The sequence below is a fragment of the Eleutherodactylus coqui genome, chromosome 1 (genome assembly GCF_035609145.1).
Source record: "Eleutherodactylus coqui strain aEleCoq1 chromosome 1, aEleCoq1.hap1, whole genome shotgun sequence".
Taxonomy (NCBI): Eukaryota; Metazoa; Chordata; class Amphibia; order Anura; family Eleutherodactylidae; genus Eleutherodactylus; species Eleutherodactylus coqui.
Genome location: NC_089837.1, coordinates 465,754,705 through 465,781,321, shown reverse-complemented (window position 1 = coordinate 465,781,321; position 26,617 = coordinate 465,754,705). Strand labels below are relative to the sequence as shown.

The window sequence follows — 26,617 nt, the reverse complement described above, 5'->3', positions numbered from 1 at the left end:
CTGTCATAAAGCTATGCCAAGTAATAGGTGGTATAAACTTTACCTAGACAGTGTAAAGATATGCCAGATTTATGGAGCCACTGGGATAAATCCAATACATTTCAAGGCTAAGTATGAAGTATCTAATTATAAGACCATATTTGTGAATCTGCCCCATTGTATTTGTGGAAACCATAACTCTATGGAAAACTGGTAATTGGCACCAACGCTGCAAAAGGTCAACCAAAAGTAATACAAAAAAAAGGTGCAAATCACTTTCTATGTAGAGACCTGGAACTTCCTCATGATCCTGTATAGAACACAAAGTGTAAACTAAGATGGAGCTGCCCTCTTGGCACAGTTGGACCTAGTGGCTCACTAGTATGAGAAAAAACTTGTCCTTGTGTCCACAAAAAACAAAAGTTTTTTTCATACATGTGCAAATCCGTGTGCCGTCAATATGCACTCCATGTATCCGCTTTTTCGTGTACGCAAAAGATATCTGAAACAGGCCCCGTTGTTCTTTCTGTATTTCTTAGCTGTGGATTGTGGAAAAACAAACAGCACACGGACGGCATCCAAGTGCTCTCCATTTTTTTTTTGTATCCCTATTGACTTAAGTGGACAAGTCTCACCTGCAATTTGGATCAGAAGAACGTACGCCATAATTTCTTTTTTTCCTGATCCATGTGTCTGTGTGAAAAAAAAAACTAAAAACTTGTGCCTTACCACATTGCCTACTATAGGTCATGTGCAAGTCAGTCAAAAAGTCAGTTGAGGCCCTTACCAAAGCTGTAAATAGATATTGTAAGGGTGCTTTCACATCTACGCTCGAGGATCCGCTTTCCTGCTCCCAGAACGGGGCAGGAAATGCGGAATCCCCGTGGCTGAATGGCTCCATCTCTGGAAGCAACTGAACTGCACCTGACGGACCCCATTGACTATAATGGGGTCTGTCTGCTTTCTGCCCAGTTGATCATTCCACTTTTGGGCAGAAGCCGAAGCGCTGCATGCAGTGCCTTTTCTTTTAGTATTTTGAGCCGAACGGAGGTTCCGATGCAGATGTAAAACTGGCCTAAATGACCCGGTAAACAGTCTTTGCCTTCCAGAAGGGCCTCATCTGATGTTGTAACTGACTATACGTAGTTTTTTTTATTCAGACAGTTGAATCTGGCTTCAAGTAAAAATGTCCTGAGAAAGTATATTGAAAATATAGTACCCTGAGGCCATTGTATTGATAATAGGAGAGGTGACTCTCCAGTATAATATGACGGATCTGCCTTGACTTTACAACTGCAATACCTGCAGCTCCTCTACTCAGTACTCCCATAGACAATGCTTCCTTTCCTTCTGGAATAGGAGTATAGTCATAGAGATTCAAATCCCTATTATATGGTATATGCCAATGTTGCCATGTGCAGCCTTTGCCCTTACTGGCCGCGCCACAAGTACATAAACTATGATTTTTATGGCCATGCACAAACAAGAGCAGTGATACATTTTACGGGTTTATCGCTGATCTTTTGCATTTACACCGAGCTAATTGTGATGAGAATTGCCTGTTGGAAGGAGATTATATGATGTATCTACTTTCCAAGCTGGTTATCACACTTGCACTTTTGTACAAATTTTCCAACTTTTCCTTACTGGTTCCTATTTCTGGTATACATTGCAAGATTCTTATCTCGGGTCAATGACTCAGCAGATCTCCGGTTTCACTGCAGACTTTTAGTATGATCTTTGTAATATATTTATATTACCTACTTGGAAGCGAACCTGTCAGGAGTGGAAAAAAACATTAGCGGTGACGAAGTCACGGGGCTGAAACGTTGCCCTCATATTACACAGTTAGGGCATCTGTATATTAGTTACTGCGTACTGGTCCCTGCACCTGCTGGATGCACTGGTTGCTACATTTTATACATATTCATGAAGGTTTCAGACTATATTAGAGAGGTTCTAAAGGTGGAGATAAACAGCACTGGGTATAGCGTGTTGTGCAGCTTTTCTTCATTATGTCCTTTCCCCTTTTAGATAGTACTTGCTGCCAACCTATGGTATTTAAATCACAAATATTTCATATCAACCCCCTTCAGCACACCCCAAAATGAGTACAGAGTGCAAACCAGACCTCCTAAATAAAGTTATAGATCCCAGCTCAAGCCATTCTAGAGCTCCCAGTCCTTTATACAGAAACTAGACTAGACACCCCTCCCTCCTTCCCTGTATCTAGACCACAGGTGAGTCCCAACTTGTAGGTAGACCCCAGACTAGAACCCACCGATTTTCGCAATAAAAAAAAAACATATTCAACAGTACTGGCTGTAAATATGCTGCTTATAGGATTGTATCATAGGCTTTACAGAGATATTTATGGTTTTCCCTTAGGCCTTAGTCAGGCGGGCGATTTTTTGCGCGATTTGCGGATCGCATGACAGATGCGCATCCGCAAATCGCGTGACCTGTGCGCGCAAGTCGCCCGCAAATCGCCCGAAAATCTGCTCCTAGCCGCGTTTCATTAGAAACGGGCCGGAGCTGTCCAGCGCATTGCATTCAATGGAGACGGCAATACAGCCGTCTCCATTGAAAGCAGTGCGCTGCGGGCGAGTGTGGGATGAATTGTCGGTAAGGGCTTAAATATATAAGCCCTTCTCTGCAATCCATCCTAAAATGTGTTAAAATAAAAAAAATTGTATACTCACCTTCTGCCGGCAGCCGGAGCTCCGTGCGGCCGTCCTGCAGTGGGTGTGAAGGGGGTGTGAGTCAGACCTGCCCCCATGAATTCATGAATGGGTGTGTGTGTTTTCAGCCTCTGATTGGTCAGGGCTGTGACCAATCAGAGGCAGATCATTCAGCAGGCGGGGATTTTAAAGCCCCGCCGGCTGAATAGTGCCAAGAAGCAGTTCAGGAGAACTGACAGCGGCCGCGGCTGGACTCCGGCTGCAGCGGAAAGGTGAGTATACAATTTTTTTTTATTTTAACACATTTTAGAATGAATTGCAGGGAAGGGTTTATATATTTAACCCCTTCCCGACAATTCACCCCGCGCACGCCGGCAGCCCATTGCTTTCAATGGAGCGGCTGTATTGCCGCTCCATTGAATTCAATGGGCAAACATCGTTCTTCTCTGTCACAGCTGTTACAGCTGTGGCAGAGAAGAATGATTTGTCTTCTATATGTTCTCAATGGGGTCGGCGCTGCTGCCGCCGGCCCCATTGAGCGCATATAGAGAAGAGAACCGGAATCGCAGATCGCAGATAGGTGCGATCTGCGATTTTTTTTGTTCTATAATTTATCGGCCGAGCGCATAAAAAGCGCTCATGTGTCCGATACCATTGCAAAGCAATGGTTTTATAAAATCGCCGGACGCATGCGCATGCGCAATTCGCGCGAAAAATCGCCCCTCTGACTAAGGCCTTAAAGAGGATCTGTCACCAGGTTCAACCGCCGTCACACCTCGGGTAGCATAAATTATGTGTAGGCAACCACATTGCAGCTATGTATGTGTTTCAGAAGAAATATATATGTGTGTGTGTGTGTATAATATATATATTACATGTGTATATATAGGCGATGCGGACCTGTTTCCAGCTGATTTTCAGGTTATGCATTTTCTAAAACCCTGCAGCGTTTCCAAGTAAAATGTATATGGCTGCAGTATGGTTACCTGCATCAACTTCCTTCCCTCTGTGGTTCCGACTAGAGATGAGCGAGCATACTCGCTAAGGACAATTATTTGAGCGAGTATTGTCCTTAGTGAGTATCTCCCCGCTCGGAAGGAAAGGTTCGGCTGCCGGGCGGGTGAGAGGTGAGTTGCGGGAGTGAGCAGGGGGGAGCGGAAGGGGGGGGGGAGAGGGAGAGAGAGATCTCCCCTCCGTTCCTCCTGCTCTTCCCCGCCACTCCCCGCCGGCACCCGAATCTTTTCTTCCGAGCGGACAGGTACTCGCTAAGGACAATACTCGCTCGAGTAATTGTCCTTAGCAAGTATGCTTGCTCATCTATAGTTCCGACACCACGGACCCACTCACAGGTTCCATTTAAACCTCTCACGACTGGCCCATACATTGTGGAAGGAACAGGTTGAAATTGCATGTATGGAATACCTTTTCAGCCTTTACTCAACCAATTTTTTAACCACTTTTTTAAAACTTATGATGAACTAAGACGACCTCCCTATACATAGTTTGTATTTACGATTATGGCGCTCGGGTACAGGAGATTGCCATATTTATCAATCTCCGCTCTATTTTTTTCTGACAGAATTTCTTTTTCAAATTTCAGAGAAGTGTGAAGTGACCATCAATTCATACAATGTGATATATATTTTCCTTAATTACCATATATTCGCTCTATAAGACGCTCCTGATGATAAGACCAAGGTTTTAGAGGAGGAAAGTAGGAAAAAATATTTTAAACCCGCCATGGGACTTTCCTTTCTCTCCTACAGCAGGAGCTCTGTAACATCAACACTTGTCGTTCAGCAGAAGGAAGGGAGTAAGCTGATTGGTGGAGGGGGGAGCAGCAGGAGTTACCACCGGAGCACACCACCAATCAGCGGTACGTACGGGCGGCAGGGAGGAGTAGAAGGAGAACTGCTTTCCTCCCCTGCTATGGATCAGCCGTGTTGCAATGTGAACATGCGAATGTGCCGGACATCTTGAATTTCGGTATGTTCGCTTTATAAGACGCACTGACTTTTACCTACATTTTGGTGCCAAAAAAGCGCGTCTTATAGAGTGAAAAATACAGTAATTTTTTTTTTAACCAAAGAATTTGACCTCAGAAATGTGTAAATGAGGTATGTCCGATACAACCTGGCTTTGCTTGGTAGCTATAACATACATTTGTTGTGTGCTGTGTTGACTGCATTACAATTCCATGCTGGCAGTATCAGTCAATATGTCGAATACCGCCAGTCCTGATCATAAAGCAAGTGATTTACTAAATGGCTTACATATTCCAAATCTTGCCCTGATGTTCTTGGGGCTCGTTCACATCTGGCAACAAGTTTCAGACAAAATAGTGCACTATTTCATCCAGTAAGATGCTGGTCGGAATGCTGGAAGCAGGATGGACCCCATTATAGTAAGTGGGGTCTATTTGGCGCTGTTCTGCGCCTCCATAAGCTGGATATGGCAGGCCTAGGTCTTAAGGACCCATAGCCACATCTGTCAATAATGTACCCTTATGTTACTGCTCCAACCACTTTATATTGATTGCCCGACTCAATACAGAATGTACTACAAGTACAATAAACCTCAACTGAAGGAGTGACAGACGAGCACGGAGGGAGAGCGGACCCTGCCGGAGAAGGCTTACCATTTAGAAGGGAAGAGGACAATGGGCGAGAGGAGAAGGTGCTCATACGGCAAGGCAATGTCAGCACGGTTTTCTGGCAGAAGTTGTAGGCTTTTGTGAAGAAGTGGGTTATCGAGTTTCTTTGGAAGGTTTTGAAGGTGGAGGAGAGTTTGATGGGTTGGTGTAATGAGTTCCAGAGTATGGGGGGTGCGCAGGATAAAGTAAAGACACAATACATCCGAGAATTCCTAGCCTTGTGTTTCTGTCTGTTGGGAAATAGAGACAGTATGAATGTGATTGCCCTTGGCTGGCCTTCCACACCCATGAGTCATATTTTATGTTGTGTTTTATCTTCTTTGTAACCTTGAAAAGGTATTTCAGGGAACTGTAACGTTATTACTTTGTTTTTGACTAGCTACTTGAAAGAAAAGGTCACTTGTGGAGTTGGATTTACGAAAAAGATAACTATTAAAGACTGGAAGTGTGAATGGAAACAGTTAGCCGGTTACACATCTGAGTTGGAACCTCCGACCGGAGGTTCAAAGGCAGATCCGGCTCAAAATACCGGAAGAAAAAGACGCTGCGTGCAACGTCCAAAAGCCGGGCAAGTGGGTGGATAGCAGACGGACCCCAATATAGTCAATGGAGTCTGTCCAGTCACCAGGATTCCCCATTCCCGCTCCCCGAATGGAGCAGGAAAGCGGAACCCCAAATGCAGGTGTGAAACTGCCCTTATGTAATGAAAGAAGTAATATATATATATATAATGTGCTGTATAATATACTCTCAACTCTGGAAATGTGAATGAAGAGAGGTCAGTATGTAAGCCGGACACTGGCGTGCGATATTGCGGACACATGATGAGCTCCTCCATGCTCATCCACGGGTATTTAAATCTGTAATTTACATAAATTACAGTTCTATGTTACTGTACTACTAATTAAATTGCTATAATTGACTATACTCACATTAAATAGCAGGTTTACAACGCTATACATTACCATACTGTCATTATCAGCAATTAGGTAAAAGTGCAATTATAACAACGTTAAAGGACCATTCCCACCTCAGGCATTTATGGCACGTCCACAGGACTTCTCGCTGAGTGTAAGGGGTAATTCAGGTGAACGTATTTGCGCAAGTATTTACGCTCGTTAAAAAGTCGCACGTATAACACAACCAAACGATGCATTGGTTTTTAATTGCTTTACTCAGGCGAGCGGGTGTTTTCTATGCAAAATACTTTTGTAAGAAGTAATAAGACCTGCTCTATTTTTCTCGGACGTTTTTTTTCTTTATGGGTCGTGGAAAGACCGGTCTTTTCACCGCGTTACGCAGAAAGCTCCCATAGACTTCTATGGCAGCAGAAAACAGGGAGGGGAGGGAGCTATCCTGTGTACAACGCTGGGAAGAAAAGACAGCTTGCACTAATTAGGCATTTTATTGCCATTCTTTTGATCGTTGCTTGCCATCACTTCAGCGTGTTTTCTTACATTCGCGCTGCAGCGCCCGTGTGAATGGCGTTAAAAACGCCAATTATGATTGGAAGACAAGCTTGTTGAAAAATTAATTCATGCGAATATACATTCTACATAGGCAAATGCCCGTGTGAAGGAGGCCTGATTCTGTGGCAAAATCCTATAAAACGCTGTTGATTTTCCAATTCTTAGGCTGGATTCACACAGGGCGCCTGCGGCCGCTAATCTCGGGATTAGCCAGCCATGTGGACGAGGTTTCTCAGAAACCTCGTCCACACGGGACGGCTAATCCGCTGCGGTACATCCGGTTGAAACCGCGGCTGCGGCCGCCGCAGCCGCGGTTTCAAAAGAAGCAGCATGTCTGTTTACAGTCGGTTTTTTGTTTATTTATGTTACGGCTGCGCTCTCCTCTATGGGAGAGCCGGCCGCAACGGAAAATCATGCGGCCGGACTGCTTCAAAGCCGCCGCGGCTTAAACCGCGACGGTTCTCCCGGCGGAAATCTCGCGTTTTTTGCTGTGTGTGAACCCTGCCTTAAAGTGCGCACAAAATCCGCCATGTGTAAACGCAGAATTGATTTTGACACTCTCTGTATAAGGCTACAACTACTATTACATAGTGCTGCCAAACTGTGATAATGGCACGTTCTTTATGGTTTAGTGGCAACACATAGGGGGAAAATTGTCAACTGAAATTGGGTGTAAAAAATTTTGAGATTTTTTGATATCTATCCCGCTTTAGGCCTCGTTTCCATAAGTGTGTGTTCGCACTTACATAGGTGCGCACAAAACTTTGCATCCACGTACGTGCAAAAACATGCGTGAATGAAGCTATGTGCACCATTGCTTTCAATGGGGCCACCGCTGCTCTAATGATTTTCAGGGAAGGGCTTGAATTCAATGAATGACCGAGCGCTGCCTGTGATTGGCTGCGCTCAGCTCCCATTCAATGAATGGCTGAGCTCTCAGCCAATCAGACACAGCCCTTTCAGCCGGCTGAAAGAGCTTCAGAGCAGTGCAGGGAGAACAAGTGGCGGCTAAATGCGCCTGAGCCCCGGCAGACAAGTGAGTATATATTTTTTATTTTTTACTACAGCTAGGGATGATCTTCAGGGAAGGGCTTATATTTAAAGCCCTTCCCCAAAAATCACTGCAGGGGTTGCTGGCAGGCCATTGCTTTCAATGGAGCCGTCGGCAGCAGTAGGGCTCCCATTGAGAGCAATGCTGCACGGAGCTTCATTCACGCATGCTTTGGCACGTGTGTGGACGCGCAGATTTGTGCGTACCTACGCGCGTGCAAATGCATGCTCATGTAGACGAGGCCAGGACCTCATGCACACAGGTGGAAGACAAGGACTACAGGAGGCTTTTTGCAGTGCATATTTTTTAGTTTCAAGGGGTTCTTATAAAGTTTTTCAGATGCAAAAACAGAATTTAAGACAACGTATCTATTTTCAGTGCAGATTTGTAAATGTTGCCATTGTTTTCTTGCATAGAAATTAGTATGACATACTTGCAAACAAGGCCAAACTTCAGAATTTGCCTAAGCAAAAAGGCTGCAAAAACTAATTATGATTACCATTGTGAGCACAGACCAGATCAGCCAGTATGCATTAAGGGATTGATACCGATGGGTTTACAACCCTGCATGTTCTGCCTGTACCACCATTTAGTATGTTGTATTGTGAGCTCCCGAAAGCTGATCTGTCATGGACTTTGTTAGCTCTCTAAACGCTCAAGTGACTTGTTGCTGGATGGAAGGATGGAGTGTTTGCTGACGCTGTGGAATTGCTGAGGAAAGAGCACAGTTCATGTATGAAGATAAAGCAAGGCCATTTTTCCAAGGCTCAAGGTAAACGTGAGCCTTTGAATTTTTCCCCTCTATCAGAAGAGCAGGATAATGTTTAGCGGTTTGGAAGTCACTGCAAATATTTGCATTTTTTTATACTGCTTTAAACCACTGATAACACATTTTTTTTGTGTAAAACTAAATAAACTTACAAAAATAGTTGACTACATTTGTACAATTTTATGGCCTTTTTTTTGCAAAATATCTATATGTAAATGTCCCCCCCCCCCCCTCCTTCCACCCTATTTAAGAGGCATATTACGAATCCAGTTGAATTCTGGAACAAAACAACATATTTACTGAAGCCAAAAAGCCAGTTACGTAGGAAACCAAAAAGAAAAAAATGTTGCAAGTTAAATATGTTTGTGGAGGTTTTATATATTCTTACACACACCTAATTGCAGAGTATTTGTCCCAGAAACCTCAGCTAGCCCCATGTTATTAATAGGAGCCACACTGCAGTTACCTGCACAAAACAGTGACGCTCGATGTAGTGCTACACCATTGCTAAAAGCTCTTCGTTCTCAGGATTAGAGTCCCAGAAGTCCGAACCAATTGACTATAAAGTGATAGCATAACCCAGTGATATGTAATCCCTTTATAAGGACTTAAACATATGGGCGTGATTTAGTCCTGTTTTGCAGCCATGAAAATCATAGTCGGGACAAAACAAAGCCATTTATTTCAATGGCTTAGTTTTCACTATCAGGATTCTCGGGAGTAATAGCAACGTGCGGGAAAGTTAGGGCAGGACCTATCTTCTAGCTTTTTTAAACAAACGCATATGCTATAGACCCGGTTTATGCTCTAATACGCCCCATAGTGGTGAGCGTATTAGCGCATGCACCCATGTGTTTTTGCCCTAAGATGGGAATACTCCCTTAAACACTGTGTCTGAATCAGACCTAACTAGGCCGGCTTCACACTGATGAGAGCGATATCGGGATGTGATTTATGGCCCAATATCGCCCTCGTAATCTATGTGAAACCACTGGATGCGAGGCTTTTTTATGTGAAAACAGCCTTGCATCACAACGGGGAATCCCTTCATCACTGTGGGGAATCCCTTCATGCCCACAGGAGTCCCCGCAGGCTGAAAGGATTCCCCGCGGGGCTGAAGGAATCCCCCGGCGCAGCTGTCACAGCTGCTGCAGGGGATCACAATGTTCTGCTGATGTGCTGATTTTGGTATGACCAGCTTACGAACCTATGTGGGGTGACCAAAAGCGGTTTTCCAAAGGCAAATGATGGAGGAGGAAGGGGAGGGGGGGGGAGGCTGTGGATTTTGTGGGCACAAATAATCACAATTTGCAATACGTGTCGATATACCTTTTTGGGATGGTTTCCTGGTTTTGGCCAGGAGCATAAAAAATCCCAAAACTGAGCTGTGTGCACAAGGCCAATAACATGAAATGAGCCCCTTCTGTTGTGCGGGCTCCTGAATGCCTGCATTGGATGTGGTGTGAACAGCGGCATTACTTGGCTTCTGGGTTGGAAGGTTGCCTGTGATGTGATTAGCATACGCTATTGGCCATTACTATTAGCGATGTGGAAAGGACAAGTTTGTTTTCTTTGAGGCAGTTATTTATTTATAGTGGAAATCACATTTGGACACTGACAGGACTATGAAGTAGAACGCTGCGCAGAATTAATAGCGCTGGGATAATAAAAAAGGAGGAATTTTAACCGAGAATAAAACAGGATTTACTCTGTTTGGCTCATTGGTTTACTCTGTGATAGCTAGTTATGTACTGTGAATGGGCCATGTACCAAATGGCATGGATGCGTCATTTCCATATACACTTTTTACATCTTTTCCTTCAAAATAGGTTCCCAAGTATATCCTGTAGGAATACACTAGTTAACTAGCTTACAGATTGGATGTATTTCTTCTTCTGTGGCCACATACAGGGCAGGTTGTTTGGGAGGTCTAGAACCAATAGTTTAGTATAGAATTAAAGCAATATTCTTTACATATTTCTCTACTGCATATATCATTTGCCTTATACATCCCCCTTGCGCTGGTTGTAGTCCCCCAGGGGGACTTTAAAGTGAAGTAAAAAAAAATCAATAAAGTTTTATTAATTGTTAAAAAAAAAGTTATAAAAGTTTAAATCAGCCCCCTTTTGCCATATCTATTATTAAAAAAATCTAAATCATAAAATAAAAATATGTATTTGGTATCACTGCGTCCGTAAATAAAGTAACTTTCTCGTGAAAGTTGTTGATTGGTCAAAAAGTGATGCTCATTGTGCTGAGGATTGTGGAAAAAGTGGAACACGGGTTCTAAATTTAACAAAAATGGCACCAGGGTACACAGTCAGAAAAGTTGCCCATAATATGCTCCGATGGAGCGCTCATTTACTACATTTGTATGTTGCAATTACCATGGATTTTCATATGAACAGTTGTTGATGTGATCATTTGTTCTTTCCCCACTCTCATACTGTTTACAAAAGAGGATGATGTATTGCACATCGATGAGGGGCAATCACCCCAAAACAGCTGTCTGTGTATGGCTATTGTGGCTTTGGCTCACAATTCCCAGTCATTGCTATAAGGCTTGTTTAAAAAGTCTGACAATGACTTGCAGTAATGTTGCCTTCCAATAGGTGGCGTTGTAGAGGTATTGTTCCATCTTCCCATTTGGATTTTTAAAATAATACATCACTGCCATTAAGGACTTATTTAGATGGGTGTATAATAAGTCCATGTGCTGTCCTTATAATTCAAGGACCGTGCACAGACCCAATATAGCCAGTTGGGCTATTTACACCAGTAATTTTTCACATGGCCCAATGGTCGGTGTGCGAAAAAAAAAATCGCAGCATGTCGTATTTTTGTATATATCACAGATGAGAATAGGACATGCAGTGTCCGCTGTCTGATGCATGTTCTGCCTGAGATTCTTGGGCGCAACATGCATATGGCCATGTGAATCCAGCCTAACTTTCACAGTGGCTAATATTTCTTCTACATCAGTGCCTTGGGTTTGGCATTTGTTTTGATGTTTTTCATTCTCTATAGAACGTGAAAAACTCCAGAAAAGAATGCATTAAAATGTAGCAAAATAATAAAACTTCACCAAAAAATTCTTGGTTTTTATATTTTTTAAGCAAAAAAAAAAACAAAACATGAAAAGAAAGTGTGAAGGAGGGCTTAAAGGGTTCTGTCATCAGGCCAATCTGTCTGAACCATGGGCAGCAGGAGCTTGGGACAGGGAAGCCTGCGGTTCCCGTGGGTGTTTTATTCTGAAACGCTGTGGTCTTTCAGATCAAATACACTTTGAAGTTTGACTCAGAGCTCAGCTTGTGCGGCCCACCCCTGTGACTCAGAGCTTAGTTCAGAGTCCTTGGGGCGGACCTTGCTAGCTTCTCCCCCACCACAGTACATAGGAAGAGAGCTGCCAGTCTTCATACAGCGGGTGGAGAGAGGCCGGTGCTGCCCACCCCTGTGACTCAGAGCTTAGTTCAGAGTCCTTGGGGCGGACCTTGCTAGCTTCTCCCCCACCACAGTACATAGGAAGAGAGCTGCCAGTCTTCATACAGCGGGTGGAGAGAGGCCGGTGCTGCCCACCCCTGTGACTCAGAGCTTAGTTCAGAGTCCTTGGGGCGGACCTTGCTAGCTTCTCCCCCACCACAGTACATAGGAAGAGAGCTGCCAGTCTTCATACAGCGGGTGGAGAGAGGCCGGTGCTGCCCACCCCTGTGACTCAGAGCTTAGTTCAGAGTCCTTGGGGCGGACCTTGCTAGCTTCTCCCCCACCACAGTACATAGGAAGAGAGCTGCCAGTCTTCATACAGCGGGTGGAGAGAGGCCGGTGCTGCCCACCCCTGTGACTCAGAGCTTAGTTCAGAGTCCTTGGGGCGGACCTTGCTAGCTTCTCCCCCACCACAGTACATAGGAAGAGAGCTGCCAGTCTTCATACAGCGGGTGGAGACAGGCCGGTGCTGCCCACCCCTGTGACTCGGTGCTAGGCTCAGAGTCAAACTTCAAAGTATATTTATTCTGAAACGCCACAGCATTTCAGAATAAAACACCCAAAGGGGCAACAGGCATCCATATCCTGGGTTTGCGATGCCGTTATTTGGGCAGCATGAACCCGATGACAGAATCTCTTTAAAAAGTTTCTTTTCTAAATCCTGGTCCAGCAGTCAGCCATGCCATCCACCATTGTGGTGTAAAATGCACAAGACAACGGGTGCAGACACATTGATAAATATGTTCTGGGGTCTCCTACCCATATTAATTATTCAAATACTTTCTGTACACCAAGTTACAGTTATTACACAGCTCTGTACGCGGATTCGTTTTCTACCTCCACTGATGCAGACAAGTTTACACACTACAGTCAATGTCATGGAGAAGCTAAACAAGCCGTTTTTTTCCCCAAAACACAGCATGCTTTAGGTATGGTATTTTTGAAGACCTTTACTTTCAAGCCTCTATGTAGAAAAAAACCCCCAAAAACTAGACCTTCAGATATGACTATCGTAGCTTTTGGAGCTTTTTGTGCCTTTTTTTTTTAGTTAGTTTTTATATAGTAGAAAATTAGATCCTCAACTACTTAAAAACAAGCTAAAAGATTTTCCTTATTACAATAATATTTGTTGGTTCTGGCCGTCCATGCTTTTCTATGATTTTGGTGTTAAAATTCTTTAGTCTCCAAACTGAGAAAACGCAATAACTTCCAGACAGAATCAACACACCTTATAATGAGTGTTCAGTGCTTTCTATAGCCGAACCTGATGAAACCGCTGTGTTTCCAGCACTCTGCATGGCGTGTCCATGAGGAGAAACGCTTCCAGTGGGAAATATATTGTGTCCAAACATGTCATAAGTCCTTATTGTCATAGATCTGTGAAATAAAACCTCCATGTGCCTCCAAAGCGGGCTACAGGCCATGTGCTTCGTGCATTGGCTCAACCCATATATCCAATAGCATGCAGTTCCCATCACAAACTATGGCTGCCACCTCGGCATCTTATGTAGCAAGGTTTAGGGCACATGACATGCCACAAACCATTCAACTGCTGGGGTGTCTAAATACTTTTCATAGGGTAGTGTATTCAAGATCCATCTAATTTGAGTCCTATGTGTTGCCATGTGCATGAGGTTAAAATCCACCTGTCACCAAGTTTATGCTGCCTAATACATGGGCAGCATGACCCAGGAGAGATTTACCCATTTGGCCCATGTATGTTGTATTCTGAAACGCTACAGCGTTTCAGATAAAGCATACTTAGAAGTTTGACTCCAGGCTCAACTCTTGAGTTGAAAGGTTGGGGCGCACCAGGCTCTCCCCTTCTGCGCCATCAATACAGAGCGCTCTCTTTCTGCCTGTTTAAAGGGAGAGAGTTGTCAACGCGGGTGGGGAGAGCTGGCACGGCCCGCCTAGTTGACTCAGAGCTCTATACCAGCTGAGCTCCGAGTCAAACCTCAAAGCATGTATTTTCGGAAGTGTAGCAGCATTTCAGAGTAAAACATGCAAGAGCCGAATGGGCATATCTGTCCCAAGTTCAAGCTGCCCGTAGTTCGTGCAATATGAACCTAGCGACAGGTTCCCTTTAATTCGTGCAGTTCGTTATAATTGAATCTGAAGGTGCCCATGGATGCGGACCACAGCAAATTGCCGAGCGGCACCTAGACTGGTCAGTGGAAAGAGTAGCAGGTCCAAGTGCTACCCAACAAGGAGAGGGATCTGCATGCCGTTACTGCAGATCATATGAGGGCACCCTAAATGTGTTGCCTCATTAATGTGGATTGCATCTGTTTGTGTGTACATAATATTGGAGCATTGCCTTCTATTCCAGTTCTGGCCACATTGTATGATAAAAGTCTTGTCAGATCTGTTTACACAGCACAATATAAAGTAATGGCAAGGCAAAAGTGAATTGATTCATGATTGAAGTAATGAAAAGTCAAATCAGAAAGTACTCTGTGTAATTGGTAGTGCTAAGCTTCTTCAACTCGATCCCTTGTCATCGCTATCCATGTTATGAGCAGTAAATCCCAAAACTATCCTTAGATGTTAGCGCTGATATACTTTCTGAGGCCTTAGTCAGACGGGCGTTTTTTCGCGCGATTTGCGGATCGCATGACGGATGCGCATCCGCAAATCGCGTGACCGGTGCGCGCAAGTGGCCCGCAAATCGCCCGAAAATCTGCTCCTAGCCGCGTTTCATTAGAAACGGGCCGGAGCTGTCCAGCGCATTGCATTCAATGGAGACGGCAATAGAGCCCGCTCCATTTAAAGCAATGCGCTGCGGGCGAGCCCGGGATGAATTGTCGGGAAGGGCTTAAATATATAAGCCCTTTCCTGCAATGCATCCTAAAATGTGTAAAAATGAAAAAATATATATCTACTTACCTGCTCCCGGCAGCCGGAGTCCTGCTGTGGGTGTGAAGGGGGTGTGAGTCAGACCTGCCCCCTGATTGGCTCAGCGCTGAGCCAATCAGAGGCATGTCTCACTCACACCCATTCATGAATTCATGAATGGATGTGAGTCAGACCTGCCCCTGATTGGCTCAGCGCTGAGAGGCAGCAGTCACTCACCCATTCATGAATTCATGAATGGGTGTGTGAGTGAAACCTGCCTCCGATTGGTCAGGGCTGTGACCAATCAGAGGCAGATCATTCAGCAGGCGGGGATTTTAAAGCCCCGCCGGCTGATAGTGCCGAGAAGCAGTTCAGGAGAACTGACAGCGGCCGCGGCTGGACTCCGGCTGCAGCGGAAAGGTGAGTATACAATTTTTTTTTATTTTAACACATTTTAGGATGAATTGCAGGGAAGGGCTTATATATTTAAGCCCTTCCCGATAATTAACCCCGCGCATGCTGGCAGCCGATTGCTTTCAATGGAGCGGCTGTATTGCCGGCTCCATTGAATTCAATGGGCAAACATCGTTCTTCTCTGTCACAGCTGTTACAGCTGTGGCAGAGAAGAATGATTTGTCTTCTATATGTTCTCAATGGGGTCGGCGCTGCTGCCGCCGGCCCCATTGAGCGCATATAGAGAAGAGAACAGGAATCGCAGATCGCAGATAGGTGCAATCTGCGATTTTTTTTTTTTTGTTCTATAATTTATCTGACGAGCGCATAAAAAGCGCTCATGTGTCCGATACCATTGCAAAGCAATGGTTTTATAAAATCGCCGGACGCATGCGCATGCGCAAATCGCGCGAAAAAACGCCCGTCTGACTAAGGCCTTAGAAGTAGGTTTTTCCACTTGACCATTTTTTTCGATTGTGTAATCTTATTTTTCAGTTTCTAGGTCGCACTCCTAAGTACGAAAAGCACAAATCTCCTCACCCATATCAGAAGCTTTAGCCATTGACGTATACTAGATTGTATGGAGTTTAACTTTCTTTAATCCTTTCTATTATTCAGCTAACTTTCATGCAATTCTGGTAACTGCATTCAACTCTTGTCCTTGATATTTAGATTCATGTATCTCAAATCATTTGTGTTCGTTCCGTATTTCAGAAATTATTGACTAATAGCTGCTAAAATGATATTTGGTATACACTGGGACAGATTTACTATTGAAAATGTGTCAGTTTTAGGGCTGTGTCACACAGGCATTTGTACGCGCGTGTGACAGCTGCATTTGCGATTCGCATCTATATAGACCCAATGCTTTGCAATGGGAGTGGTCACATGTGCAACTTTTTCATGCGCACAAATGCCTGCGGTGAAAATTATAGGACACAAGATTCGCAGAACGCATGTAACTGTGTTCTGCGGCAAATCGTTGTGTTCTGTGTATGTGCGCTCAATGTGGCCGGCGGCACATACACAGATCATTCTCCTCTGCCACAGCTGTCACAGCTGTGGCAGAGGAGAACGATGTTCTCCCATTGAATTCAATGGTACCAGAAATACAGCTGGCTCCACTGAAAGCAATGGGCTGCCGGCAAGCGCTGTATTAATGTTCGGGGAAGGGCTTCAAATATAAGCCCTACCCTGAAAACCATCCTAAAAAAATGTAAAAAAAAAAAAAAAAATCTATACTCACCTCTCTGCAGCTGCCGGAGCTCAGCCACCTCTTCTCCTGAACTCCTCTTAGTAGTATTCAGCAGGTGGGGATTTAAAATCTAGAATCTGTTGAGGGATAGAATCTAGAATCTGTTGAGGGATAGATAGCGGTGACCTGAAAAGGCTTCATTAGCATATATCTTGGCAGCTATATTCTGATCCACGCTAACAATGATCTGCTGGAGAACTGTGATGGGATGTGTTGTGGCACAGGGGCGTAACTATAGGGGATGCGGTTGCACCCGGGCCCAGGAGCCTTAGGGGGCCCATAAGGCCTCTCTTCTCCCTAGAGGGAGCCCAGTACTATGAATAAAGCATTATAGTTGGGGGCCCTGTTACAGGTTTTGCATCGGGGCCCGGGAGCTTCAAGTTATGTCTCTGGTTGTGGGGATACATTAGGTTGAGGCTTCTTTTTCTAACTTGGGATATTCTGTTAGTAATTACTATACTGCTAATTATACTAAAGGGCTTCTTCGTTCTTTTTCCAACAAATAAATAAAAACAGCTGCAAATGCTATAAAATAAAATACTAAAAAATGACTCCCCTTTTCAAACCCTCGCCAATCCAGTGCAGATACCGTGGGGATTGAACAAATGACTGTCTTAGAGCTTTTGTTTTTTCCTCTGTTAGCATTTGCTGCTGGTTCCAACAACTATGCTATATGGCTTATCTACTGGCAGAGGCGTAACTTGAAGCTCCTGGGCCCCAATGCAAAACCTGGAATGGGGCCCCCAACTATAATGCTTTATTCATAGTACTGAGCCTTATGGGCCCCTCAGGGCTGCTGGGCCCGGGTGCAACCGCATCCCCTGCATCCTCTATAGTTACACCCCTGTCTACTGGATAGGTTTGAATGGTTTGAAGTCTGAACTCTATGTGAGATTTGGAAATAGCTGAACCCTAGTGTTCGGTTATTTGTTTATCTCCCTTAGACTATAATAGAGTGATTTCCTCCAGGGAAAGAGATTGGATACCCCCAATTCTCTGGCTCTGTGGGGTCCCAGTGGTTGGGGCATATATAGTAAAAATCAGTCATTGGGAAACTCAATAGAAAAAGTGATTAAATATTTTACCAGTTCAGAGTGTTGTTTTGCTCGTGCGGTCATGACAAAGAGCAAGTCTAAAAATATTCAATTATTCATCAAAGAGTTCTCTAGAACTGCATAGCTGTTATTAAAAGTGACATTTCAAGACAAGAAGTAGCTTCATGGTTACAAAAGCTGGGTCATGTGGTTAAAACCACATAAGAGATTTCAGCTGTATAGAATCGTAAAGGAAACCCACTGCAACAATTGTGAAATTAACTGCGTATTAGAAAAACGAACCACGTCATATATATTGTCAGGATTAACACTATGACTTAATCACCCAAATGTAATTAATAGTTGTTGGAAGCTACCCCTACTGAAATTTGAGAAAATGACTTCTAGCATGACTGAGCCTGCATGTGCCTATAAAGGGGGGAGGAATATAAGATTCTTCTGATAGCAGCTTATCTCCATTAAGAAGAAGGTTTGCTCAGCAAAAGACTTGCTGCAATCCAATATGGTGGATCCTTATTTCAACTGACATCTACCATAGGCCTTTTGGCATTCTCCAAGGTCTTCACCACTTACGGCCACACTTGCACCTTGGGTTTGATCCACCTACTTTTCTCTGCGCCTATCTGCCACAGGGCCGCCCCCGTGCATAGTAGAATTAGCCGATCCCAGCTAAAACGGTGGGTTCATCCAGCTTTCATGGGCACCTTATAGGGAATATGTCTGAGGCAAACTGCAAAATATAATAGTAATTACACCAATTTAGATATTAGACTCATCTTAGCATAATATACATCTTTTTGCCCAGTTACATGACTATATCTGCAATGCTCTACTTTTTATATTGTACTGCAGCTACTTTTTGTCCACAAGCTAGTTATACAACTGTATTCCAAAACTAGATGGACTCATAGGTAAAAGGTAAAGTCCCCTGGTGCAAGCACCGAGTCATGACTGTCTCCTTGGGTGACATCACGACGTGACGTTGTCTTGGCAGATTTTTTTGTGGGGTGGTTTGCCATTGCCTTCCCCAGTCATCTTTTTACCCCCAGTCAGCTGGGTACTAATTTTACCGACCTCGGAAGGTTGAGTAAACCTTGAGCCAGCTACCTGAACCAAGCGGGGATTGAACCTGCAACCTTCAGGTTGTGAATCTTGAGGTTGTTACTGGAAGATGCAGTCAGTCAGTATCCTACAAATATTCTTGAGAGTTTGGTTAGAAAAAGCACAGAATCTCAATTCAATAAATGGTTAAAGATTGTACATGCAGTTTTGAAGCATTTTACAATTTTTTTTCTATGTGAAGGGGGGCAGTGGTGCCCTCACGGAGCAGCGGCATAGGTTGTCTTGCAGAGGGCTATAATGTAGCACTGTCGAAGAATTATTTTCCATCTGCATTTTTCCTACTTCAATCCTATCCTTCAAGAATTTGCTCCGTCATAAATAGTCAATCTCTAAATTATAGTCCTGTAGTGACCAAAAATAATACCGCAATACGCCAGTGATCACATAGTACCCGATCAATTATTACCAGCATATAGGGACTGAATAATGCCACCACTTGGTAACTAATTAGTACTGTACTTCAGACTAGTGCATATAGTATCTATCAGGCACAGTCAGAGGCAGAATCCTTGTAGTTACCAATCTTCTTCATCTTACCCTGAACAACATGAAGCCTCTGCCCCTTATAGTCACAGTTGCCCCTGCATATCCACCAGCGATTTCCCCCCCCCCCCCCCCCTCCCCACCGGGCTCAATACTGCCCTCTTGTGTCGTTTTACAACTATTTTTATCTGTCTGCCCTCTAGACATATAGCTAACTGTATGCAACAAGTATATGCAACTTTAGGTGGAACACTTGGTGACATCTGCCTAAATGAAACATGCGCACCTAAGGGATATTCTCTTTTTTTCCCCAAGGAAAACTATAATATACTTTTGGCTTGTATATCATCTTTCTGAGTCTGACAAAGAGGGCTGACGTGATATGTAAACTCATCACCTGTACCAGTAACGTCCGCGTGGACTGATGTGTTGGTGGCCCGTCAAAATGACTGATCATAAAGTTTCCAAAGTTTGGACCCCCACCGACTGTTCATTTGATACTGATGGTTTTGTTTCACTGCAGTGACCTGTGACTTCTGTTTCTTTTAGCCATGGATTACATGCAAGCCAGTACATCCTTCCCTGATATTGACATGGAATTCGATAAGAACGTACCTCGGATATGTGGAGTCTGTGGGGATAAAGCTACTGGCTTCCACTTTAATGCCATGACTTGTGAGGGCTGCAAAGGTTTTTTCAGGTAAATTATGGATTTCTTTTCAACGTGATGCAATTCTACATGTTCTCCATTTATTATGCACATACATTATTAGTTGCTTCATTCCCTTGAATATCACCTGATAGTCTACATAATGATTATGATATATAATCCACAAAATTGGTTTTCTCTTAAAGCCATGTTTTATTTAAACGGATATGTTAAACTGTGAAGTGTTAGCAAAGAACAAAATAAATAGCGTTAAAGGGGGTTTACCACCGCAGAAATGTATCCCTATTTACAGGATAGGGAATAAAAGCTTGATTGTTAGGGGTTTAACTCATAAGTGGCGCCCAAATACACCATGTAAATGGAGCGGCTGGGCTCCATTCACTGATGGAGTGAGATTGCCGAGCGCATCGCTTTCCGCCTGTCCCATTGAAGTGAATGGAGCACTGGTCAAGCATGTTCACCAGCACTCTATTCACATGGGGCATTCGGGAATGCCGTTCTCAGCATTGGTGAGGGTGGTCCAAGATATCTATCCCCTGTCCTGTAGATCAGGGATAAATGTCTATTGGTGGTAAAAGCCCTTTAATGTTTATAATCTTGTACAAATGAATAGCAGCCTTAAATGTACTGTTCCACAGAGGGTTCTGAAAGAAATAGTATGGAGGAACAATTTGGGATGTAGAAGTAAATACATGCAGAACTGTACTTAAATCTATTTCCAGACAAAATGGATTAAATGTACTGTATTTTTATCTGTATGATTCCTGTAAATGAGGTGAAACAAGGGATATTGGCACACTAAAGCCTCGGACTGCTTTCAGTACTACCTAATAATAACACTGATATCACTTGTTTCGAGCAGGAATGTTATATTTCAACATTAGCAAAATTTAGCATTGCCTACTTAGTATGGATGGTAAGTGGACATTCTACACTGAATAGCCACCTTTTTAAAGACCCGTATTGAGTAGCATGTTGGGTCTCCTTTGGCCTTCCGAACCACAGCATTTTGTTTTGGTGTCCATCGGCAGTCATTAGAGGTCCGAAAGTGTACCAAAAAAAACCTTCCCCACACTGTTTCCATCCTGTTTGCACCAAATTCTGCGCCTTCCATCAGCTCGATACAACAAAAATCTGGATTCATCTGACCAAGCAATGTTTTTCCAGTGACCAGTAACTTAGTTTCTGCGCTCTTTTGTCCACTTTGTCTTGTTTTTCTGTTTCGTCTGTGTTATAGCCCATCCATGATAAGGAATGACGAGTTGTGCATTCAGAAGCAGCGTTGTATCTGGCTGCAGCTTGCTTGACTGTGAACTGCCTGTTCATCACAACAATTCTTGACCCTTTTCTTTGACATGTTGTTTCTGTTACGGGATCCCCTTTCCCTGGATGATTTCCTCAAGACCACCATTTTCTGTATACTCTTGGTTGGCAACTATTGAAATTCTGGCCCCGGCTAGTCTAGTACCAATGAGTCACTGAGATCACTTGAGGCCTCTTGCCCACGGCCGGGTCGGATTCCGACTGCGAAATCTTGCAGCAGAAGCAGACCTGGTGCCTCGACAGTGACCGCCAGAGACCCATACTCACCTGTCTGGATCCGCCGCGAACGTCTCGGCCGGCGAGCTAGCGTGCATGTGCAATGCAGGGCATGACACGCCGGCGCTCGGCTATGATGCGGATTCCCGTGATACTTCTGCAATGCTCACTGCAGAAGTGCCGCGGGACACACTGTTTCCATTGACTGCAATGGAAACCGTCCGTCCGATTTTCCGCACCAAATAGAGCATGCTGTGTTTCTCCCCCGTGAGTGGAAAATCACAGATGATTTCCGTTCTTGGGCAGGGGAGAATCTTCTAACACAGCAAGTCTATGGACGGACATTGCTGCGGAATTCGCAGCGGGTGTCTGGCCGCAAATTCTGCAGCGAAAATCCATCTGTGGACATTGGGCCTCATTTTCCCATTCTAATGTGTATTCACTCTGAAAATGGTCTGTGGAAAACGTGCTTGCTGGATTTTACACTGCACCCCAGGGTCACGGGTCTAATTTTCATATAAGCTCCAATTTTCAATCAAAACTTCAAAAACAAGAGATTTATTTAGCATTTTATACAACAAAAAATAGATTCAGTCCCCAGTTCCTACAAATATAATAAACGCCCAGCTGCATGTGACCATAGCTGCAACAAATACAGTGGCAAAAAACATGTGCTGCATCATGCTACGCAATTTCTGAATACAATTGCACAACTGCTTTATATATACTAACTGCATAAAAATGCAAGTTTCTTGGCATATCTTTTGATCAAAAAGAAAAAAGTTTGGTACTGTGTTAGTCAGTAGAGAAAAATGTGATTGTTCTTAGCAAGAGAAACCAATTAATCTTGTAGCTATGATACCTTTTAATGGCTAACAAAAATACATGATGTTATAGCGAGCTTTCGAACCTGCTTTAGAGTTCTTCCTCAGGCAGCCTGAAGAAAGAACCCTACGAAGGTTTGAAAGCTTACTATAATGTCCTGTATTTTTGTTAGCCATTAAAAGGTATCATATCTACAAGATCATTTTGATCAAAGCATGTGTGCCCATATGCCACATCCAGGCAACCGTTTTATACCTAAATCTAACAGACATCTCTCTTTGGACCCAAGCTTCCAAATGGATTCAGGGAAGGTAAGATAAGCTATCAGGCTATATACTCTAATTGAAGGGCTTGGGAAAGATAGGTAAACAGGTTGCATGATCAACGTAAAGGTAGCCACTCCTTCAAAAAAATACATACAAAAATAGATTGAATCGGCACTACCTAAAAATAAATTAAATGTGTAGTTGTGTATGAGGTGTGAGCCATGCCTCTGCCCCCCCCCACACCCCCCGTCTTGCTATAGCAGCTCAGCCGCTCAAGTCATTCTATCTGCTGCCACTGAGCCACACCTTCCTTGACTGGGATGGCGCCTGGGTGGAAGAGAGAGGACAGAGCGTTTGTGACATCAGCGGTGACTATCAAGTCACCATTGTGGAGACATATCAACACCGCAAGATAGTGAATGGGCCCGCCTCTAGCTTTGAACATTCGAGAACTTTCCAGGCACCATATAAAAAAAGTTTTGAGCTATGCCACAGCTTAGAGCAGTGTGAGTGGTGCAGAGCAGTCAGTTTTAAAGTGGCAGAGGCTTTATTACAGGGCAGCAGTACAGCGTCAGTCTCTCCATGCTGGGGAGCTGCCAGAAGAGAGTCCACCAGAGGCCAAGCTGCTAAAGGCCCAGTGAGACACTGAAGGGTCTGCACAGATGAAGGAACGGTCATAGAGAAGCAGTCATTGATAGAAGTGCAACTAGACCACCCTACACGCATAGAAGGATAGTCTCTCTCGGCAGAAACACGTTGAGCATTACCTGAGCTATGAGTTATCTAGTAGAACAAAAGGGGTTTTCCCACTACCAAAAATTGCCTCACAACCAATAGAGTTAGAGAATCATTGTCTGTGGAGCGTGGGATTGATAACCACGAAACTCCTCTTGAAGCACACTCCACGGTTAACAAGACTCTAGTTAGAGCAATTTTCATTTGTGTGTCTGTCCTAGAGCTTTATATTTTAATAAGAATAAAAGTTATATTTTATAGGAATTTTTCAGTGATAAAGCCCCAAAACTCTTATTCCTCTGCCGCAGTGAAATATATAGTTCTGGTTAAATAAAGTTTATTTTTGATAAAAACTGTCCAACTCTGTCTCCATCCGTCATTGCCACGCTATCATATATCACTACCCGTGACAGGTGCACATAAGCATATATGCCATGCAACCTATTCACCCATCCGTCCCAAGCCTTTTAATTGGAGTATATAGCTTGGTATCCTAATTTCCTTGAATCCATTTGGAGTCTTAGGCCGAAAGAGAGGTGTCTATCTATCAGAGCTAGGTAACCATCTGAAAGCAGTGGTCGTCTGTATGTGGCGGATGGGCCCACATGGTTTGATCAAAATATGAGCTAAGAAACTTGCATTTTTATGCAGATAGTATATAGAATAGTTATGATTTTTTGCTGTAATGCTGAAGCGCATGTTTACTGTTCCTCATTTTTATGCCAGTTTTGCATGAGTCTATTATGACTGCATTTATGCGCCGGTAATATACATGTGTGTCCCGGTGCAAGCACACGCTTTACTGACTCAAACTGTCAGCATACACGTCCATACTGTGGATTCAGAAATGCAGTCATAATATATTCCTGTGAAACTGGCCTTGGAGAGAGGTCATTTTTTTATCCATGGGGTCAGCAGTGTGTGGCACAACTGGTATAGCTCACATGGCACAACTGGTATAGCTCACGTGGCACAACTGGTATAGCTCATGTGGCACAACTGGTATAGCTCATGTGGCACAACTGGTATAGCTCATGTGGCCCAACTGGTATAAAGCTCATGTGGCCCAACTGGTATAAAGCTCATGTGGCACAACTGGTATAAAGCTCACATGGCATGACTGGTATAAAGCTTGTGTGGCCCAACTGGTATAAAGCTCACGTGGCACAACTGGTATAAAGCTCACGTGACCCAACTGGTATATAGCTCATGTGGCCCAACTGGTATATAGCTCATGTGGCCCAACTGGTATATAGCGCATGTGGCCCAACTGGTATAAAGCTCATGTGGCACAACTGGTATAAAGCTCATGTGGCACAACTGGTATAAAGCTCATGTGGCACAACTGGTATATAGCTCATGTGGCCCAACTGGTATATAGCTCATGTGGCCCAACTGGTATAAAGCTCATGTGGCCCAACTGGTATAAAGCTCATGTGGCACAACTAGTATAAAGCTCATGTGGCACAACTGGTATAAAGCTCATGTGGCCCAACTGGTATAAAGTTCACGTGGCACAGCTGGTATAAAGCTCACATGGCCCAACTGGTATAAAGCTCACATGGCACAACTGGTATAAAGCTCACATGGCACAACTGGTACATAGCACAGATGCAGTTTATATATTTATTCTCTGTTCCGGGCTTATATGAATTCAAACTATCCCGAAGTGAAAAATAAATTCTGTATTTTTGTGGGATTTGTGCTCAAAGTGGTGACCTGAAGATACTATTTGTTTTTAGTGCTTTTTCACAGTATATCAATGGAAACCCTTTGGGCTCACTTCCCCTTGCCGGTTAATTTGGCACATTAAAGTAGTAATCAATGTAGAAAATGCATGATTGGGTAATGGCTCACCATCCCAAAGGTCTTTGTAGACTGAGCATGGTAAACATTATTTACCTGGAAATTCTGGGTGAGTGCACAATTCCTCCAAAAGGTCGTTTCTATGTGACAACGGTTATTTATAGAGCGCCTAATCTATCATTGGGTTTGTTTACAACAAATGGCTGTCTGTCCATGTTCAACATGATTGTTCAGGAACATTTCAGGCTGTTATGCTGGTGCGGGCGTACAACGTCAAGGTCAATTAGTTATTCCTTTAGAATGATGAAAAAGGCAAAGGGGAAAAAAAAACAATAGTTTCTATATTAAAGGGGTTATCCAAACTTCTAATAGCCTCAGGATAGGCCATTAATGGCTGATCGGTGGGGATCAGCCACTTGGGAGCCCTCGCGGATGAGCTGATTGATCCACTTGCATACAAATGTAGCAACATGGACTTCAGTGCTTCGTATATGCTGCAGCATGCACCATGGTAAGATGAAGTCTGTTTATTCCTGATGCTGACACAAGAACCCCCTTATTTAATGTTTTTAGTAGGGCGGTATAATACGGTATAATAGTACAAGACTTGCGTTTGAGACAAAATAACTTGGCGAATAACTGCAAATTTGAATAGTTGTATCCTTAAATAGTACAGCGCGATTAATGTAATTCTGGGAAGTTGTTTTGTAAGAGTTAATATACAGAAACTCTTACTTCTGGAATGGGTAGTTTTAATTTGAAGATTACATTAGATATCAACGATACCCTCCCTGACTCACGTCACAGGTCTCTCACTAGCCAAGCCAGAAACCTACTGCACACTGATTAGGGGCAATTACCCCGAAACAGCTGTCTGTGTATGGATTCTGGCTTTGGCGTACAATTCCCAATTTATTGTTACAAGACCTGTTTTAAGGAGTCTAGCACTGACTTGCAGGAATGCTGCCGTCCAGTAGGTGGCGCTGCAGAGTTATTGTTCCATCTTCCCTATTGTATATTTCCGTTGGATGGCCTTATAAGTTTCCTCTCACACTGTCTAGGTGCTCTCCTTAAGTAGAAATGATACCCCTCCTGATTAGATATCTGAAATTGATAAACTGATCAAAGACATTGATGATTCCCCAGGGATTGGCGGCAAGATAACAGAGAACTATTGCGGCAGAATCAGCATCATTATGACTTTTTTTTAGAGTTTGGGAACGGGAAATGTCAGGCACGACTACGGAAAGAAAATATATTACAGTAAGCTTTTGAGGCTACTTAGGCCTTTTCATCTGGTCATTATACTAGGCCTGATCAAGAGACCTACCTAGCCAAGAAAGCTTACGGTTAAATACTTTTTGTTAGCCATTAAAAGATATAATATCTACAAGATTATTTTGTTTCTCTTATTAAAGGGGTTTTCCTGCAAGCTAAATTGCCTCACAGCTACTCTGTACTTCCTGGTAGCTCCTGATCAGGACATGT

At 43.7% G+C, this 26,617-nt stretch overlaps 1 protein-coding gene across 1 annotated transcript in view; it reads left to right on the top strand.

Moving 5' to 3' along the window:
- The window catches only part of VDR (vitamin D receptor), a 133,018-nt gene that overhangs the window by 40,693 nt on the left and 65,708 nt on the right, over window positions 1-26,617 (top strand). The window contains exon 3 of the mRNA XM_066584329.1: window positions 19,838-19,988. Within this exon, the coding sequence (XP_066440426.1) occupies window positions 19,838-19,988 (151 nt within the window). The remainder of the gene's footprint in view (window positions 1-19,837; window positions 19,989-26,617) is intronic.